The following is a 21,448-nucleotide window of genomic DNA, read 5'->3' on the forward strand; positions in this document are numbered from 1 at the left end:
GCAGGCTGGGTCAGGGACCGTATGAGAGGACAAAGGGGCGATGCTCTGTGCTACTGGGTTGGCAGGCCCGTGCTTTGAGACAATCAAGAGTGAGTAACAGGAGGGAGGCTTCAATTACACAAGGGTTTCTTAAGCCTGTTCAGTCTGCACCCCACCTGTGCCCTTGCTGGTAGAAAGGACCCTTTCAGCCACCTGAGCCACCTGTTAGTAGGGGCCCTGCCCTTAGACTATTCACTCTCTCTCTTATGCTCTCTCCTTCTGTTCCTTGTTTCTTCCCCTCCATTTCTCTCTCTCTCTCTCTGTCTCACACACACACACACACACACACACACACACACACACACACACAGCTTCGGCTGCTCGCTTGCTACCAAGTTCCCACCCTCCTACTTCTTACAACCATAAAAAGTTGGCAAAAGTGACAGAAAAGTGGCATGTCTTGATACTCAAAGGAACCTTCTTCCTGATGGTCTTTTGCCCTGGTTTCCTTAGGGTCAGTCTTGCTGGGCCCTGGAGCACTTAGCACAGGGGCTTGCCCATGATGTGGCCCTACCAAATGCACTGATTCCAGTGCAGTCTGCAGCCCCCACCCCTTCCCTGGCCCAAGGGCCCCAGTTCCCATGAAGCTTCAGGGCAGAGCCAGTCTAACGTAGTCCCCCTGGATCCCCTGAGCCTAGCACAGTGCCTGGCACCAAGGGAGCAGGGCCAGTGTGAAAGGTGTATGGACAAGGGCTACGGGGGCATGGCACCCCCATGCATGATAAAACCCCCTGCATTTGTCACCACGCTCCCTGCCTGGCAAACAGAGGGGCCCCAGGGGAAGCATCTGCGGGCTCCCTCTGGTCCTCTGCCACTTTCTGCTCTGATCTGCCTGCTCCAGCTTTCTCTGGCCGCGTCCTCATGCATCTCTCCCAACCATGAATGTCTGGCTGGCATCTATTTAAAATGAAAGGAAGGAAATAAAATAAAAAATAAAAATAAAAATAAAATATAAATAAAATTAATAAAATTAAAATTAAATTAAATACATAAAAATAAAATAAAATGGAGAGTGTATCAGAAGAAATAGTGTCTGGCTTCAACCTGAACTTAAGCAACTTGGAAGAAAAGTCCACTGGAAAGAATGGGAAGGAGCATGAGAGAACTTTCTGGATGAAGGACATTTTGTGTATCTTGATGGGAGTGTGGATTACCTGGGCCTTCCCACTTGTCAAAACTGTTCAAACTGTACACTTACGATCTGCTTATCCCACTCTCTCTATATTTAACATTATATTCTGATTTATAGCATCTTAGAAGATCCAGGAACCTTCTCTTCTTCATCCAGCCATGTGGACCAGAGCTTCTCCTTGGTCATTGACCCTGGGAGGGAGTGTCATGGTGGGCAGGCTGGAAGGCAGTCTTGACCTGGGGGTGCTCATGAGCTGTATCCTCCCAGAGGAGCTGAGATTTACCATGCACTGGCATAGACCCCAACATCAGGAGGCTCAAGATTTCAGAGAACATCACCTTGACCTACAACGTCCTTTATTACCTAATTTCATCCACTTGCCACGACCATGAGAAGCTATTGTTTCCTCTTCATAAACAAGGATGCCAAGTTTCTGATGTACAGAGTTACGGCTGAGCCTCATTAGTTGTGGATTCCAGTTTTGTAAATTCACCTACTTGCTGACATTTCTTTAAAATCTCCACACTGATACTTATGGCACCTTTGTGGTCATTCCTGGACATGAGCAGAGTGGAGAAAAACTGGAGTGGTCACATGCACACATTTCCATCAGAGGCTGGACAAGGTAGTGATACTCTGCCTTCTTGTTTCAGCTCATACTATAAACAAATGTCCTTTTCATGGTCTATTTAGTGCCACATTTTGTTTCGCATTTTTGTGCATTTTCTTGGTGACTTCACCCTTTAAAATGGCCCCCAAGTGTTGTGCTGAAGTGCTGTCTAGGGCTCTTAAGCATGAGAAGACCGTGATATGCCTTATGGGGAAAACACGTGTGCTAGATAAGCTGTGTTCAGGCAAGAGATGTGGTGCTGTTGGCTGTGAATTCCGTGTTAATGAAACAATTTCTATTAAATAAGGTGGCTTTACACAGAGACGCACTGGGGCACCTGGGTGGCTCAGTCGGCTAAGCATCCAACTTTGGCTTAGGTCATGATCTCGTGGTTCACGAGTTCAAGCCCCATGGTTCTGTGTTGGATTCTGTGTCTCCCTCTCTCTCTGCTCCTCCCCCAATCATACTCTGTCTCTGTCTCTGTCTCTCTCAAAAATAAAGAAATAAACATTGTTTATACAGAGTACAGACGGGGGAGGAGCAGAGAGAGAGGGAAACAGAATCCCAAGCAGGTTCCGTGCCGTCAGCACAGAGCCCCACGCGGGGCTCGAACCCATGAACCGTGAGATCGTGACCTGAGCTGAAACCAAGAGTCAGATGCTTAACCCACTGAGCCACCCAGGTGCCCCCCACCGCCCCCCGCCGCAAATGTTTTTAAAACAGAGACCCACGTAGAGCACAGTTATGTACTGACTGGTTGACAGACATGCTGTGACCAGAGGCTCATAGGAACCCAGCCCCGGGAACCACCCCAGGAGCTATGGATCGGTATTCTCTGATTTGGTGTTTGTGGTGACTTACAGAACAGAACCACCATGAGTAATGGGAGCTGCCTATACTTTCCAACCCCCCATAGCACTTTTGCAAAGAGTGAGAAGTAGACTTCAGTGATTTCCATCCCCGTCGTCCTTCTAGGTCCCTCCTGGCTCTCCCACGCCTGTTCTCACCGTGGCATTTTGGGCAAAAGGAAGAGCTGCCAGCAGCTCCAGCAGCAGCAGCAGCAGCCGCCGCCGCCGCTCAGTGCTGAGCAGCACAGAGAAAGCCCTTCCCCTGCTTTCTGAGAACGTGTGCCTAGTAAGGGCTGTTCCCACACGACACATACGAATAAGATATGTAAACTTCAAAGGAAGATGGGATGCCAGGTTAACAGAGGTGAGGGGGATCCAGCAGGAGCATCTAGCACTCAGAGGAAGGCAGTTTGAGGCTGGGATGCCCATGGGAAGGGAAGGATGCAATTTAAGTGGAGCCATCTGGACGATCAATGGGGGCTGACCGAAATCATAAGCGGCAGGGCGCCCACACCCAGGGGCTCTCAGTCCTTTCCCAGCTGCGTCACGATTCCTGCCCCAACCCCCGCCTTACATTGCATAGCATTCCACAGTGCATGGCATGCTTTCGCCAGCGGGATCTCATTTCATTCTCCAGTGACCTGGTGAGGTGGGTGAGACCGGCACTGCCATCTCTAATTCACAGATGAGCTGGGCTGCCCCAGATTGCTGCACAGCTGGGCGATGTGGAATTTGGCCTTGGTGGCAGATTCCCAAAATTCACGCCCATGGCTGTTTTCTTTAGGCCACATTCACTGAGCATAGAGCTGCTGGCTTCCCAGTGCAGACTGATGGGCTCCTTCATGAACTGTCCAGATTTCTCCTTGGCCCCAGTTCACCCCTGTTTTCTGCCACTTGACAGGAGGCAGGTACTATGTTTCTGAAGGAGAAACTGAGGCCATGCAGGAAGTAATTTCTGGTCCCTCCTCTTCTTCTTCCTGTTTGGCTCAGCTCTGGGGATGGGATACAGGGGTACTCACAGTCTCTCTGCTTCCTTCTCAGAGCCTCCGGGTCCCTCTTCCTCATAGGGCTTAGGGCTATGTGGGGTGGGTCAGTCTCTCTAGGTAGGATCAAAGCTGACATGGAGACCTGTCTTCGGCTCCCCCAGGCATAGAGTGTCCAAGAGGGGCCGGCTTTCCTGATTTGTCCTTGAAGGAAGCCAGGTGTGAGCACCCCACGCCAGGAGCAGCTGAGCCACCCTTGGCTGAGAAGAAAGCCAGCTGGCCTAGGCCCCAAGGGAAGCAATGGGTCTGGAACACGGTCCCTTTCTGAGAGGACTCATTGTGGGGGAAAAAGGAAATGACTTCCCTTCTGCCTTGCAAAGTACCATTTCGGCCACTCCTCTGTGCTGATCAGAGCTGATCTGAATTCTGAATGCAGTCTCCCCCGTTCTGTTATGCCGGCCCCTCTTGGACTCTGCTACTCTCTGTTACCATACACACATTTGAGTACGTCCCCACCCCCAGTTTCCAGTCATCTCTCAGTTATGTGGGTCAATGGGTCTCCGTTTTTTCCCACCATAATACACATGAGGGATTTCAGACCTTCCCTCAAAGAGCACAAGGACTCATTATGCATGAGCCTGTTCCCCAGGGATGGGAGGGTGACCACTCCCTTGGAGAGGATGTACACCTAAGAGGACATTTCTCACTTTCAGAAGCATTCCTAAATTCTGAGCCAGCATTCCTGCAAACAAGATCCTGCCCACCCCCCACCTTCTCACAGTTGAAAATGACCAGAAATGGTCGTTGGTCACACATAGTTCAGAGTCTTCGCAGGAAGACTAAAGCCTTTCTCCTTAACGTGTAACACTTGTGTCCAACACGAACATGTCTGTTTCAAGTGTTGACTAGAAGTCTGGGGTTCCAGCAACAGTAGTTTAACTGGGATCAAATTCCCTCCGAGTGGGGCCCAACTATTTTTGGCTTCTCCAGTCAGCAATGCTAAGGGTCTTTGGATCTCCAAAGAAGTGCCTTTAGTTCCCTCCATGTGTCTGGGTTGGTTGTCTATACCCTGTATCCCAGTCCTCAGATCACTTATCATTTACCTCCATTGTATATACTACTGCCTTCTCCCGGCTTCTAGAGAATACCGTGGAACCAGCACTAAGGGGAACATAGGGAGAGCACCCAGCGCTTGGGACGGGGCTTCACTGGCCTAGTGACCCCAGGCCCAGGGTCCCCTGACAGCCAGATGAGTGCATGGAGAGCAGAGGGAGGGTCTTTGGGTGCTACACACTCAAAATATACCCCTCAAATACCAGAAGTTTTTTGGGGGGGTGGATATTGAAGAGTGTTATGTGGATGTTGAATCACTAAATGGAGAGTATGTATCTCGCACATGATTTTGTGGCTTACGTGAGCCTTGAGAAAAAAGTCCAATCAATGCCTTTTTCCTGGTGTTCAGTCCTGGAACATCAGTCCACAGCCACAGTCAGAAATATCCAGGAACCTCCCTCCAGCCCTCTAGAATGTTACTACCCTTGTGATCCCATATCCTAACTCATCATCATTCCCAAGCTGATATTTGCATATATTTCTTATGGGAATTTGGCAATTTAAAGTGAAGTCAGAACAGAAGAAGGGGATAGGATTTGCAAAGGATACAAAAAAGGCAGAGTAAGAAAAGGCAGGGAGAGAAGAGAGATCAAAGGGAAGGAGATTGGTGACAGGGAAGGCGAGGAGGAAGAGGATTATGGGAGAGCAAGGGTGGGGGGTGGGGTGGGGAAGTAGGAGGCAGGAGGAAGCTGCCCAGTGGTACTCAGGTACTCACATGTTGTGGAGCACACACCAGCCGCAGTGGGGATCACCAGAGCCAAGGCACTCACTGCAGCTCCGATACTGACCACAGGACTCCACAGGGACTCTAGTGAGCTAGGACAGGAGGACAAGAAAAGGGTGATTAGGATTTTGCAGAACACCCAGCGTTCACCAGGAAGAGACACTATTCTATGAGATATATCACCTAAATCATTGCAGGAATGTGAAGAGGTCCAGAGCTCCAGAACCGGAAGGGATCTTAAAAAAAAAAAAAAGAAAGTTTATTTATTTATTTTGAGAGAGAGAGTGAAAGAGGACACACAAGTGGAAGAGGGGCAGAGAGAGAGAGAGAAAGAGAGAGGGAGAGAGAGAGAATCCCAAGCAGGGTCCTCACTGTCAGTGTAGAGCCTGATGTGGGGCTTGAACTCACAAACTGCCAGATCGTGACCTGAGCTAACGTCAGATGCTTAACTGACTGAGCCACCCAGGAACCCCCAAATAGTATTTGAGCAGGTGGCCACATAAGCATCCAGGGGAGACAGCCACCTGTGATTCTCTTGGGAGTCTTTGAAAACAACCTCCTTAGAGTTCATATAAATTGTTATGAAAGATATTTATATAGACGTATTTAAACTTTCCCACTGTCAAAACCCCAAAATATCTCTACAAACATCCAATCTATGACCTACTGACTTATAATATTAATATTATTATTAATATAATAAACCCAAATGTTTATTCTTTCTTCATTCTTGTTTTTCTTTCTTTCTTTCTTTCTTTCTTTCTTTCTTTCTTTCTTTCTTTCTTTCTTTCTCTTTCCCTCTTTCTTTCTCTCTCTTTCTTTCTTTTTCTCTTTCTTTCTTTCTTTCTTTCTTTTTCTTTTTCCCTTTCTTTCCTTCCTTCCTTCCTCCCTCCCTCCCTCCCTCCCACTCTTCTTTCTTTCTTTCTTTCTTTCTTTCTTTCTTTCTCTTTCCCTCTCTCTTTCTTTCTCTCTCTTTCTTTCTTTTTCTTTTTCTCTTTCTTTCTTTCTTTCTTTCTTTCTTTCTTTTTCTTTTTCCCTTTCTTTCCTTCCTTCCTTCCTCCCTCCCTCCCTCCCACTCTTCTTTCTTTCTTTCTTTCTTTCTTTCTTTCTTTCCCTCTCTCTCTCTTTCTTTCTCTCTCTTTCTCTCTTTCTTTTTCTTTCTTTCTTTCTTTCTTTCTTTCTTTCTTTCTTTCTTCCCCTTTCTTTCCTTCCTTCCTCCCTCCCTCCCTCCCTCCCTCTCTTCTTTCTTTCTTTCTTTCTTTCTTTCTCTCTCTTTCTTTCTTTCTTTCTTTCTTTCTTTCTTTCTTTCTTTCTTTTTCTTTCTTTCCATACAGTGTCCTGCCTTCTTCTTGGTTCCCCTCCTTTTGTTTCATCATCTGTGTGGTCCCAGAGAGCACACAAGCCAAATCCAAGACTCTTCTCGTTCTTGTTCTCCATGCCTGTGACCTCACCTTGTAGCTGTTAACCTGCCCTCTCTCTTTCTCATGCTGTTGCCCAACCGGCTCTAAAGGTGTTTCATTCTGGTGCCTTCATAGAACAGCCTTTGCTACCTCTCCTCCTGCGCACACCCTTTTCATGACTGGAGGCTTCCTCTCCAACCCCAGAACCTTCCACTCGCTTTTGCCAGCCACTTATTAATGTAAAATGCTCCACGCGACGTTTCTGCCTAGCCCAATTGCTTCCATAGCCTGCACACTTGGAAAGATCTTTTGCATTTCTTTGTTCTCCAATGTAGCTTCGCCTGGATGTCTTTTTACATGACTTCTCAGGGCCTGGTACATAGGAGGTACTTAACCACGATACCCAGGATCAAATGAAATTTAATTTTCTTTCAATAGCCTTGGTCTTTATTCTCTAGTTTGCCAGTTTCTTCCTCACAAAAAGGTTTTTTTTAATCATCCTTTTCTATTTGGGGCACCTTTTTATCTCAGCGGAAGATTTCTTACCTAATTTTTCAGCTTGTGCTAAGAGAATTTGATGTGGCCGCCCCTTTTTAATTTTTCGCCATCAGACAACAGGCACCAAGAAGCATAAACCGCACCGACCTGACCGAGCCTCCGTGTTTCGTAGGCAAATGCACAGGCTGCGTCCCCTGCTGCTGCACGGGCATCTGACTCCCTAAAATGATGTACACTTGGCAGGGGCTACTTGTAGCTCACGCACAGGCCAATTGGCACCAGGGTCTGCTCAATTAGTCTCAAGACTGTCTTTTGGAATTAATTAATAATTAAACCCAAACCCCATATGATCGCTCTTCCCTTTCCACCTTCATTTACTTACTCCCTTTATATACCTTCTTGTTTTGTTTCCTCAGGTGCCCGCTGAGCCATCTTACTGACCGTGTGCTGCATTTTTACTTCTTCCTAGTTACCTGTTGGCCTCCTCCTCCCATTCTTCTAGCTTTGCCCTTGGCCTTTGTGGCCCTCTCAGACATCTTTTGGCACTCGTGGGATTTTATCTTTCCTGTTATTAGTGCTCATGTAAGCTGCAGGGGCCACGCCTGAGCTCTGCCTACATGCAACCTTCCCATTCTTGGAATTAATTCTGACAATCAATTTCGTACAAATTACCCTGCTGGCTCTACACCTAGCCAGGAACTTACCCTATTCCTATTGCCTCTTTAATGTCTCTCCTCATCCCTTAAGTGGGCACAGACATGCTGTTCACGTAAGCATATAAATAGGGGTTCCCAGCCCAGAGTACCTGGACTCCCCGGAATCCATGAGTGGTAATAAGGTCCTCACGCTATTTTCAATATTTCCCAAAGTGTAATGGAAATTGGATTGTTGCTGTTTTCTTTTTTGTGTGCATACTCAGTGATGTATGTCCCACATTAAGAATAGGAAATATATTATTACTTAATAAATGCAGCTTGTTTAGCAGGCAAAAATCTTTGAAAACATGATGCCTAGAGGGGAAAAAGTAATAAAAGGGGCCATAGATGGTGAAAGTTGGTAACACAAGTACGTAATAATGTTTTCATGTGTTCCAGATGCTTGTCTAGCACTCCATATTTTGCATGGGCTTAAGGAGAAAATCATGGCTTGTTCAATCAAAAGCATTTTCTTGGTCTAAACTTAATTAATATCCTCCCCAGTTTCTCCCATTGACATGTTCTATAATCTGTCTTAGATGGATGGGCCATGGGGCTCTGGGGGTATGCCAGCTGCTTGGCGAACCTGATGTTCTCAAAAGGCTTTGCATTCAGATTTCTAAAAATATCTTGCAACTGGTGTTTAATAACGCCAATACCTAGAATTATAAACTCCTTCCTCTCCCCATTTTAAATGAGAGTGATTTTAGTTTGGTTGGAAAGAGCGTAGGAGCCCACAGAGTGAGATTCAAATCCTGACTCCACCATTTACCAGCAATGAGGTCCTCCTCTCCCTCTGGGTCTCATTTTCCCTCGTCTTTAAACACGGAGATAAAAATCTCCCTGCACCTCCCGAATTCACGGGATTTCCCAGAGCACAGATCACCTGATAGGTGTGAAGTTGCTTTGTAAACACACAAGGACATTATAAGTGACGGTTATTATTGTCATCTTTGTCCTTAATGTCTCGTTCTTTGTTGCACTGACACATTACCTCTCTACCACACCACAGGAAACTGCTCCGGCAGGTTTCCCTGGACCCACGAACTCCACCAGGAGTATAGTAGGCCGGGAGGAATTTTTCTTCTTTAGCACCTTGATATTACTGTTTCCTCCTTGAACTGTGCTGTCTGCCCCTAACCAGCAGCCATCACTTCATCTGGGATTAAACTCCGGGGCAGCCCTGCTTCCTGGACTTATTCAGTGCTTTTACCAGATACTGTAACAGACTTGTCTTTTTCTCTGCTTTTCATCTAGATAGATCCCTGTGGGACAGGGGCATAAGTCCTTCCTAGGCAGTTATTATGAGACCCAGCTTCTCTCGACCTTTTCTTTTAGGATCTTTCTATGTATACACTCAGTCATTTTTGATTACTCTCCTGAGCTTTATCTCGTTTCTTTTCCCCCATTCTTTCTAAAGTGTGGATGCTATAGACCAGGCAAAAAAGTTACCATTACCTGAGAGGTAGGTGTCACTCACCTCGCCTTTCCCAAGGAAGGTCGGTCCTGGGAAACCTTCAAAGGCCCATTTTTCGGCAGCATTCCCCAGAACGGCCAACCCCTTCCAGACTGACTCTACATCTCCCCATCTATACCACTGCTTTGCCTCACTCCCCACCCCATGGGTAATTCTGGAAAGCATCAGAAAACTTTCTGACACTTGAGGTCACTTCTGAAAACTAGACGGAATATCCATCATTTATCTTGGTGCGATTCTATACCCTCATGGCTCAGGTTACCTTCCACACCTTGCTAGGAAGCTGTACGGGTGCCCAGGTGGCTTCCGAACACCGTGGCATTGCGATTCTTTCCCCCCAAGTCCCCAGATTCTCCGCCCACACCTTACACCAAACAAAGCCGCCTCTCCCTTCCCCCATCGTCGGCTCCTCTTCTGACCCTGGAACACAAACCACTCCAGATGCAGAGCCACACGATTAATTAAAACCACCCCACGCTGATTAAAGTCTTAAGCTACAGTGCCAGGCATGCTAATTAACTGAGTGAGGGAATTCAGACCACAGGAAGAGGTGAGAAAAGAAAGTCATGGAGGGGGGCTTCCGCTTGGAGAACAAATCAGATGGCGATGTGACCCAAGCCATCCTAGTGATGGATGGTCTCAGACACCACAAAAGATTGAGGTTTGTCCCCTAGTCACCGGACTCCAGGAGAGGTGTTGATTGATGTGTCTGCACGAGCTCCCTCGCTGCTTCTAAAGACAGGAGCCCCACCACCTTGCAGAACCTCTGTGCGTGCCTATGCAGTGCTGGGGGAGAGCGGGGGGCTCCTCAGGCAGAGGGGTTCGGACAGGGCCGGCACAGGGTCATCTTTGCATATACCACTGGGTTTGTGCAAAGTCCTGTGGGGCAGCATAGTAGTGGTGCCTCAAAAACCTAAACATAAAATTGCCACACGATCTAGTCATTGCCCTTTTGGGTACACACCCCAGAAAACTGGAGGCAGTGACTCAAACAGATATTTATCGACCCATGTTCATAACAACATTATTCACAATAGCCAAAAGGGGGAACGCAACCCAGAGCAACCCATAGCCAAAGCAAGCCAACAGACGAATGGATAAATGAGTGTGGTACAGATCGACAAAGGAATACAGTCGGCCCCCTGCCCCCACCGCCCCCACCCCCATCCGCGGTTTCAGCGACCCACAGTCAGCCGCAGTCTGGAGGCAGATGATCTCCTTTTCTGATGTATGATCAGAAGGTCAACAGCTATGTCACAGTGCCTACGTCATTCACCTCACTACATCTCATCATGTAGGCATTTTATCATGTCACATCATCACAAGACGTACAGTACAATAAGAAATTTGGGGGACAGAGAGACCACATTCGCATAACTTTTATTATGCTATATTATTATAATTGTCCTATTTTATTATTCATTATGGTTGTTAATCTCTCACTGTGCCTAACTTATAAACTAAAGTTTATCATAGGTAGGTATATGTAGGAAAAAACCAGGATATCTAGGGTTTTATTATCCATGGTTTCAGTCATCCACCAAGGGGTCTTGGAACATATCCCCTGTGGATAAGGAGGGACTATTATAATATTCAGCTTTTCAAAAAAAGGCAATTCTGACACATGCCACAACACGGATGAACCTTGAAAACATCGTGTTAAGTGAAATATGCCAGACACAAAAAGACAACTATTTCTGGTTAGACTAATAAATTCATGTGTATAAAATATTCTGAGATCCTTGCGTGAAAAGATTGGCATATTACCCTTTTCAGTTTAATCTCACATGGACAAAAGGGTTTCGGATGAATATCTCTTATCATGGACTGTGATGTAACTTTGATCTGTCATTCGCAAGCTCTGGGCCTCCATTTCCTGATTTGGAAAAATAATGTCATAGCTTTGTTCTACCCAGAACACTTTCTCACCTCCCACCTCATCCAAGAGGCACGGGGCAGGGTCTTGGAATTCAAACTGGTCTTGTGAGGTCAAATGGTCTCTGATTTTATAAGATACTCCGGTTACTGCTTTGCCTCTACTTTGGCACCTCTCATTTGCCATTATGAGCAGGAAACCTGTGTGCTGGTATCTATCTCTGTCTACCTCTATTCCTCTCCCCGCCCCCCCCCCCTTACCTTTCTGACACTCTCATTGGTTTTCTTCGCCCTTTTGCCCCAAGGTAAACTTCCCTAAATCATAGAGCGTAGCTTCGTCTGAGTTTTAAATACTATAAATAGAATCATCATCTCTATTCTCTCACCTGTCCGGCCCCACGAACAAAGCCGTGAATGTATTAAAACAGTGGCCTGGGATAGAAAGATAAGGACTGACTGAGACAGAGTGAAGGAGCCCACACAGGACTTCAGCTCATGGCCTTGACCTTGACAAGCTTCCGTACTCTGATCAAGAGAGCCCACCGCCTGGAGCGGCCAGGCCCTGGGTGTGCTCAAGGCAGCTGGGGGAGTTTTCTTGAGTCCTGGCCCCCGACTGTCTAGACTCTGCTTGGTTTCCCTGATATCGGGAAGATGCTTTCTTCTGGCAGTCGAGTCCCACTCCGCCTGTTGCTGTGAGCGTCCCAAAGGGAGCCTGCTGCTCTGTGGATTGCATTCAGACACGTTCCATAGACATAGCCTACCGTCTCTGTGCATAGCTCTCATTTCTTTAAATATTTGACACTCTCGTCGAAATGTGAGTTATTCCTCTGTCTCTCCTCTTATAATTGGATGCCAATGCTGCCGTGCCTATGCTGAGTCTGATGGTGGGGGTTAATTTAAATGTCCGAGAGTCTCCTTAAGTACCCAGTTTCCTTCAAAATTGTCAAAAAAGGGGAAAAAAGATGCAAGAGGACCCATTAAGAAACTCTGAAGGGCTGCTGCAGAGCTATCAAGCTGTGCAGGGACTGTGCCTGGTGCCTGTCGTCCCTGGTGCTGTCCCATCCATCCCCATCCTGTCCTCCTGTCTCTGAGCAAAGGAAGTAGAGCTGGGAAAAGCCGGTCCTTTTCCAGAACATTAGTAACTCGGTAATCCATATGGATCTCAGCATCGTGGTCTTGGGGCGCCCCTCCAAACCTCTCCAGGGCCCTTTCTTTCCTTTAGTGGCCTCTGGCTGCCTTTCCACACTTCACTTCTACTGACTTGGGGCCATGCCATGGCTGCATAAGAGCTCTTGTCTCCTGTGATGACCTCTGACCCCCTCACTGCCAAGGCTCGAACATGTGGTGGCTGAACGCTGGCTCAGGAAGCTGTGTTTATTTCAGGTCTTGCCAGGTGCCCGGAACACAGTCACTCACATCCTCTTTGCTCAGAGATAGCAGTTATGTCTGACCTTGGCAGGCTGGTCAGAGAGGCTGAGGCCAGGAGGCTGGTCACAGGCTATGGCAGATTGTGTCATGAGTCCCAACTCTTCACTGCCCTGAAGTAGCCTCCTACGTCCCCAGGGCCCTACCTACCTGGCCTCACGGTGAATGGAGAGATAGAGTGTACTTCCAGGCCCTTGTCCTTGGGCTTGGTCTCAGGACCTGATTTGGTCAACGGGATGACAACAAGCACAAGGCAAAGGCTTGAGATGTGCCTCTGTGGTTGGCCTTGCCCTCTTGCGTTTCTGTCATGGCCATGAAAAGAGATTCCCATGTAGCTGCTTCTCCTTCAGCCAAATGAACCCGTGTGGAGCAGACCTGAGCCCAACCCACAGACAGAAGACAAGCCCAGCTGGTGCAGAAGCTTGAGCCAGAACCACCCAGCTGAGCTTAGCCCAGATCAGTTGACATGCAATGGATGTGCAGGTTATGGGAGTTAATGCTTATTATTACCTGCTACTGACTTTGGAGGTGGTTTGTTACACAGCTCTTTTATGGAAATAGCTAACTGATACACAGATGCTGGCCATAAAGTCACATTAGGGTATAAAGGTCCTGTGACAGGTAGAGGGGAGAGGGTAAATGGAGGAGGGAAAGGTTGCAGTGTGGTACTTTCTACTTTCTTCTCTTTTTATTTTTTTTAATTGTTTATTTATTGTTGAGAAAGAGACAGAGTGCAAGCAGGGGAGGGGCAGAGAGAGAGGGAGGCACAGAATCTGAAGCAGGCTCCAGGCTCTGAGCTGTCAGCACAGAGCCCGACACAGGGCTTGAACCCATGAACTGTGAGATCATGACCTGAGCCAAAGTCAGATGCCTAACTGACTGAGCCATCCAGGTGCCACTCTACTTTCTTTTAAAAGCTGGGTCTAGGGGCACCTGGGTGGCTCAGTCGGTTAAGCGGCCGACTTCGGCTCAGGTCATGATCTCATGGTCCGTGAGTTCGAGCCCCGCGTCGGGCTCTGTGCTGACAGCTCAGAGCCTGGAGCCTGTTTCAGATTCTGTGTCTCCCTCTCTCTCTGACCCTCCCCTGTTCATGCTCTGTCTCTCTCTGTCTCAAAAATAAATAAATGTTAAAAAAAAAAATTTAAAGCTGGGTCTAACATCATAAATGAATCTTCCCAGTATATTCCATGCTGACCAAGCTCTCCTAATTCTAGGACCATAGATCTATAGATCTCAGGGAGGGCCAGGCCCTGGGCAAAGTACCAGAAAAGGCTCTGGAAAGAGAATGTGGTTCTTCACGTGTGGACAGCCGGCCCGGAGCACAGATGCTCAAAGGACCTCCCAATGCTGGCCTCCTGGCTGCCCTAGTGCCAGGAGATGGTTTTATCTGCTCAGCAGCAATAAAAGCCCCTCAGGAATGGGTTGCCTTGAACTTTGTAGGTTCTCCTGCTTATTGCTCTCGCCATGGGGTTAATCCAGCAGGGGTCTCCCCCGATAGCAGACTCATGCACAGGGTCAAGGGCAGCAGCCCTGGCTGTCAGCATTGTCCCCACCTGCCTGTAGGCAGGAGTTCTGGGGTCAAGGTCGTCGAGGGCAACGTCAAGAACAAGGGCAACAGCCTCAGAACACGAGGCTTGGGAGCTGAAGGCCCGAGCTCTAATCCATTCCGGGTGTCTGGATAACCCTGAACAAATCCTCTCCCTCGTTACACCTCCCCTGACTGATTTCTAGACAGGGGGACCCAGGCCTACTCTGCCTAGGAGAACCGGTCGCAAAATACTACTAATACAAATGGTCTGGGAAGCTCTTTGCAAATGAAAAGTAGCAGATGTTGTGGAGGGCTGCAATTTGCTGCTATTAATAAGTATAAATGCCTAATAGGAAGCCAGTTTGCTCTGGGAACTCGGACAGCCAAGGAGCGAGTGTTGACGCCGGAATCATCAACATATGCTGTTCCTCATTAGCAAACGGCAGTAGCTGGGCGAGGAGCTCTCAGCGTGATTTCTGCAGAGCCTCCAGAAATCACCCTGTCCTCCGCCTCCCCGTGTGGGCCACACCACAGTGGCCAGTGTTTGTTATTAACCAGACCCCTCACCAAGCGAGAGAGCCATCCCCGTCTCAGGTGCACAGATGGAAGAGCCACAACCCAGAGAGGCTGAGCACCTTGGCCAAGGTCACACAGCAGGGCAGTGGCAAAGGCAGAAGTTGAAATGCAGCAGGGTCAGCAGCCTGCCATCAGGCTCCAACACACCGACTCCCCTGCTGCCGCCCCTGGGGATTGAAAAACCTCCGGTACCTCCACTGAACCCCGGTTCTCAGGTTGAAAGTTTCCCAGTATAGCAGGCTTCTTGCTGGAAGCCAGGAAAGGTTGGCTAAGTTGAGGGGCTGAGGGCCCCTCCGGAGGGCAAAGAGGCCCATCATGGAGTAGCAGCCCTAGGGAGACCTGTAGTAGATCTTAGTGCAGCCTTCCTCCTCCAGGGAGACTTCCTGGCTCCTTCCAATGTGGTTGGAGAGAAAAAAGGGAGTTTGGAATAGCTTTATCTCAGTGCTGAGTGAGAAGCAGAGATTTGGAGGAAAGATAGATAGGGGTGTGAATCCTGGATCTGCCCCTTCCTGTGTGACTTGAACAGCTCATCCTCTCCGAGCATCCCTTTCCTCATCTGAGGACAACGAAGCACCCTGAAGGGCTGCTGCAAGGATTAATTGGGAGGATACACAGGAATGTGTAGTTCAAGGCCAGTAACAACTTGGTCTGTTGTTCCAGCATCTCTCCCAGATAAAAGGCTCCCCTGAGGGGTGTTGTGAAGTCCTCTCTCTTCACCTTTCCACACCTCGTGCCCAGCTCAGGCACGGCAAACGAGAATCCGTAAGCGAGAGGGTGAAGGGTCACATGAATGAATGAATTTGGTTCCTGTTGAGCTCATGTTCCAAGAACCCTATGGAATTAACTGATCTGCCCATCATGGCTCTACCCCAAAACCCATAATTTCTGGAGTATTGCTGCAAGTTCATCTCTTAAAGGTCAACTTCTCTCCCCTCTCTGGACTATTATGCTCACATTCACACAATGCTCTATTTTTTTAAGTTTATATATATATATATATATATATATATATATAGAGAGAGAGAGAGAGAGAGAGAGAGAGAGACAGTGTGAGTGGGGGAGGGGCAGAGAGAGAGTAAGAGCGAGAATCCCAAGCAGGATCTGCACTGTCAGCACAGAGCCTGATGCAGGGCTTGAAATCACAAAACTGTGAGATCGGTACCTGTGCCGGAATCAAGAGTTGGATGTTTAACCGACTGAGCCACCCAGGTGCCCCGGGAGGCAGGACTTCTAGAGCTGCGGTATTGCAAGGCATGAGTTTTCCCAGGCAGGTCAGTTCAGTGCATTTGACAGAGGAGACTGGTGGCTGCACCCACATGTTACCCTGAGAGCCGCCCCGTCAGCATGCTGGAGAGAAGGTACCCAGGATGGGAGGAATGCTCTGGCATTCACAGAGTTAATAAGCTGGAAGGGACCCTGGGAACCCCTCATTTTTCAGATGAAGCTCAGTTGTTGTAGGGTCTGTCCAAAGCCACATGGCTACCAACACTATTCTGTTGAGACCCTATTCTGATACAGACTCCTGCCCAAGATGTCTGCTCTTGACCTAGCTTCAAGGTCAGGGCTGAAGGAAGAGGCAGAGCCTCTGGGACCCATACCACTGGGGACTGGGAGCCTCCCTCCCTACCCCCAAGGCCAACAGGTGGGAAGGAGCCTTTTTCCTGGGGATCAAAGTGCTCCCATTCCAGCCATCTTTCACCAGGCGCTGCTGACAGAGGCTACAGAGGCCACGGTCCCATCTGAGCTGGGACTGGGGACCTGCTGGTGTGAGTTTCCTAAGCCCAGCCTGCTCAACGGAGGCCTCTGTTTCAGCAGCCAAGAAGAGGGAGGGGGAGGGGCTGGCACGGCGACACCTCTATCCAGGCCCCTGCAGCTGAGCCAAGTGAGTTCTGAGACATATGCCGAGACCCTCTGGCTCTCTGGCATGACTCTTTGTGGGAAGCGGCAGGGCAGACCGGGCAGGCACTCCCTTCTCCACCCAACACCCAACCCTTCCCTCCAACTGCCTTCTGTTAAGGGCACTGCTGGCCAGCGTCCCCAGCAATGATCTGACTGCTCAAACTAAAAGAGTGGTTGTGTGTGAATAGTACACTGGTGTGAATGGGCGCACGGCAGCCTGAGGGTGTGTGCCTACACGTGTGTGCCTGGTAACAGGTGCAGCATTTGCACACAGCGGTGGGCGGGAGTGTTCAGGGCCATGGGAGCATGTCTGCAAATAAACACAACTTTCCTTGCAGACCTTCCTGTCTGGGCAGGAGGCTCCTTTGGATAGTGGGCCAACATCTTCCTTCAAAAAGGAGTCTGACCCTGGGAAAAATCATGGGGCCCAAATGAAAGGAAATTGATATACCACAGGGGACTTCTAGGCCCCAGCATCTCAGGCAGTCAGGTGCTGCTGGCTTAAGAAGGAGGCGACAGAGGCCACAGGTGCCCCAAAGGAACCTAGATCCTCTTCCTCTGCCCTCACCTCCTGCCTCAAGGCAGTCAAAGAACTCTCCCGGACCTATGAGAGACCCCCTGTGGGGTCAGGGGCCCTGCCTACTGCTGGGGAAAGAGGAAGATAGTCCTCTAATGTCTGAGTGTCCTTGGACATGGGTCCGCATGGGCAAATGTGTTTTCCTCATTAACAGATGATGCCCCGAGGGCATTCTGCACTAGCTCTGCAGATGTGAGAGGACAATGCCCATTCTTGCCTTTCTCTAAGTGGGACCACGCTATACCGGGCAGCCCAGCCACGCCACACCAGCCTTCGTGTGTCCAGGCAGCAAAGCTGAGGAGGTAAGGTGGGGCCTCCCGCATCCATCTGCCAGGAGCTGACCCCATAGCACTGTAGCTGTGGGTCATTTGGTTTCCATTAGGAGGTTCATCATTGAGGGGTGAGGGGTGTGGTAGTGGTAACTCATCCACTGCACATCAGCTGGGGAATCCGATCGACATCGGGCTAAGGCTTGAAACAGATGAAAAGCGGCTAGTCAGGGCTATCTTTAGATGGGGACTCAGGGAGAAAGGATTGCTGGCCCTGGGGTGGGGGTCGGGGGAAGGGGGCGTCCGCCGTTGGCTTGCGTGTACCCATTCTCCGTGGACGTGTGTGGGATGGCCTGGGGTGGGGGAGGCTAGGAGCCTCAGCCACTCCTTCTCCGTCCACTCAAGTCTCTGTTACAGCAACAGACAGCCCCCAATATCAAAATTTCATTACATATGACAGGTACGCTCGGGAGACGGAGGGCCTGGGAGAAGGATCTGGGTGCGTAGAACTCACAGCGGGGAGGGAAGTTCACTGGGGAGCCAGGCGGTGCGGCTGTTGGGGCCTGGGCTTGGTGATCTGAGGAGTTGCCATTCGGACTCCAGCTCTGCCACTTATTAGCTTGCGCAGGCATTTAACATTCCCCAGCCTCCAAAAGGTTATGCAAACTAAATACTATAATACCGGTAAAATACTGCACACGGCTCCTGGACATCCTCACCAAACACGTGGCAGCTGTCACTACAGGGATGACAACCATGGCTGGTCCACGTTTTTGGTTTGCTTCTCCTCGGGGGCAGATAGCATTCCCCTAAATGAAAAGTTCAACCTTGAAGGTTTCCAGGTATGTCCCTGGGACAGCTGAACGCTTCCGCCATTTGTTTACCTTATAAGTGGTGCTGGACAAGGAGTTAGGGCTTGAGGGGACTCTCAGTGGGACCTCATGATCTTATTCCTGACCGGCCAACCCCACCCAGTGAACCCCTCTGGTCCCCAGACCCACATTCCTGGCCCTAGGAAGGGGGGCTTGGCCCCACAGCCAGCTCAGAACTTTCCAACCACTTCCCTGCTTCCCCTTCCCCTTCTCCAGCTTTTCTGATAGCCTTTCCTGGGCTTTTGAACAGCAAGCGGAGGGCAGGAAGAGGAGGAAACCCCAGTGAATTTGTTTTATTGCCCACAGCACTGGGGAAAGTTAGGTGAAGCTAGGGAGCCGCTCCAGCTATTAGATGAAATGAGGTCAGGGTTATCTGCGGCCTTAATTTATTCCGCTTCTCCCCTGACCTCTGTGAACAGGCATCATCAAAAGTTGGCTGTGGGTCCGGGACAGGAAATCATGCTGGCTCCCGGCCAAACACAAGAAGCCACGCTGTGTGCCGGCACGTGGGTACGTTGGTTGGCACGGCATGCCTGGCAGGCCAGGGTCGGGCAGCGAGGCTCAGCGTGGTGGCGTTGGCACAGAGTCCAGCAGACCCTGCTGTGACAGGGACGTGAGGAGGCAGCCTCCAGACACGATTAAACACGGGGCGTTTGCTGAGTTTGCAAACAAACCTGCGGGATGCAGGACTGAGGCAGCAGCAAGGAAACAAATTGTGACAATTTAGGGCAGGTAGCATGCCATAAGTGGCATTCATTTGAAGAAGCTTTTCTACTCCATTAAGCCTGCCTGGGATGCTGCCGTAAACAGAGCTTGAGCTGGACCAGAGTCTGGGGCACGTGAGGGGGTGGAGTGGGGTGTAGGACTCCCCTCTCAGGCTCCCCATGTCACCACTTGCTGAGTGTGGACCACCCTCAGGGAGCCTCTGCAAGCCAAGGGGAGAATCAGGGTACATGGGAGGTGCCAGGGAGGAGGGGAAAGGCAGGGAAGTGGGGTCTAGGCTAAGGGGTTCCAAACCTAGCGGAGCTGTCTTTTTAAAAATTTTTTTTAAATGTTTATTTAGTTTTGAGAGTGAGAGAGAGACACAGAGTGTGAGTGGGGAGGGGCGGAGAGAGAAGGAGACACAGAATCTGAAGCAGGCTCCAGGCTCTGAGCTGTTAGCACACAGCCTGACGCGGGGCTCGAACTCATGAACAGCAAGATCGTGACCTGAGCTGAAGTTGGACGCTTAGCAGACTGAGCCACCCAGGCGCCCCTAAACCTAGTGGAGCTTTTAACTAAAACCTAACTGTAATGCTTTTAGAAAACGCTGATGTCCAGGCCAACCTCAGACCAGCAAAATCAGAATTTCCAGGAGCCAGGCATCTATATTTTCTTAAAGCACAGTGCTTCTCCCCTCGGCCCCCGCTGATGACCCTGATGATAGGCTGGCCTTAGGCACAGTGGCAGAGGAGTTGGGGTCTAAGGCTGATGTATTTCTGCCTTGGAGTCTGAGAGATGCAGAAGGTCAGAGGCTCTGAGGACAGAGACAGGCAGAGCAGGCATAACAATGATACTGGCTGCCGTACTTGGCTTTGCAATTTACAAAGCAATTTCACAGGCATGATTATGTGTGACCTACCCCCCCCCCCCCAACCCTGTGAGGAAGCCAGGTTGGGAAGGACAGCCTCCATTTTACAGATGAGGTCATCAGCTGGAGGAGGTTAAGTGACTTACTCACGGGCACACAGCCAGTGAGGGGCAGAGCCAGGACTCTGACACAGGACTCAGAACCTATGACCTATGACTGCTCCACGGCTGGTGTAGCCTCCTTTCTCCACTGGAATCCCCTCTCTTGCGTGGGGCCAAGAGCCTAAAAGTCCCCAGCAAAGAGCAGTAGCTGCCTGAGCCAGATCCAAACATCATGGAAATTGATGAAGGCAGAATTGGGTTGGAGAGGTCCCATTTAAACATTCCTTAGAACTGCTCCTTGGCCAGCATGTTTCCATGGCAAGGTCTGTCTCAACACCCATGATTCTCATCTCCAAATATGGCTTTATCATCTCACGCAGGGCAGGACCCAAGACTATCACTCGGCATGGCACAGTGTCACCCTGGGAGGAGCAGGAAGGGGATGGTATACCTAACCTCCAGAGACTTTACCAATTATGGAATTGTTTCACTGGCTCTGGGGGCTGCAGACTTCAGAGCCTGCCTATGTCCTGGGGCGCTGCTACCTAGAGCTCAGTAGTGAATCCACATCCTGTCTTGGGGCTCAGGGGTCTGGTCTCAAGACAAGGAGCAGCCTGGGCCCATAGGTTGGCCAGAAACCTGGGCTAACTTGAATTTCACAGCGCTCGCATGCCAGAAGTGGGTGGGTGACTTGTTTTTTGTTTTTTTTTTTTTAATAATTTTTTAAAGTTTTTATTTATTTTACTTTGAGAGAGACAGAGACTGTGTGTGTGGGAGAGGGGCAGGGAGAGAGAGAGAGAGAGAGAGAGACAGACAGAGAGAGAGACAGAGAGAGACAGAGAACTCCAAGCAGGCTTTGCACCACCAGCGTGGAGCCTGAGGCGGGGCTTGAACTCACAAAACTGCGAGATCATGACCTGAGCCAAAACCAAGAGTCCGACTGAGCCACCCAGGCGCTCCCGTGCGTGGCTTGTTCTGACCCAGATTTGCTCTCAGTTGCTCGGCTGTGGCCTTGGACCTGAGGGGTGCCGTGGACGGGTTTTCATTGGCCTGGGTGATCTTGCCACCTGTGCTGACCCTGCAGCCTCTCTGAGGAAGGGGAAGTCTGGGAGGGTCCACCCTGCCCTTCTGTGCTGTTCAGTTCCTCCTGTCAACTCAGCTTCCTAAATATAGGGAGGACCCAGCAAAACCATAGACACCCAAAGGCTTCCTTGCCAGGACAAGCCTCAGTAAGTCC

The 21,448-nt window shown here is 49.6% G+C and overlaps 1 protein-coding gene across 2 annotated transcripts in view; it reads right to left on the reverse strand.

The window, feature by feature from the left end:
- Positions 1–21,448, reverse strand: part of PLXNA4 (plexin A4) — a 440,460-nt gene that overhangs the window by 101,031 nt on the left and 317,981 nt on the right. For both annotated transcript variants that reach the window (XM_060633177.3, XM_060633176.3), the window contains exon 5: positions 5,441–5,541. In XM_060633177.3, the coding sequence (XP_060489160.2) occupies positions 5,441–5,541 (101 nt within the window). The remainder of the gene's footprint in view (positions 1–5,440; positions 5,542–21,448) is intronic.

Source organism: Panthera onca, chromosome A2 (genome assembly GCF_046562875.1).
Source record: "Panthera onca isolate mPanOnc1 chromosome A2, mPanOnc1 haplotype 2, whole genome shotgun sequence".
Lineage (NCBI taxonomy): Eukaryota > Metazoa > Chordata > Mammalia > Carnivora > Felidae > Panthera > Panthera onca.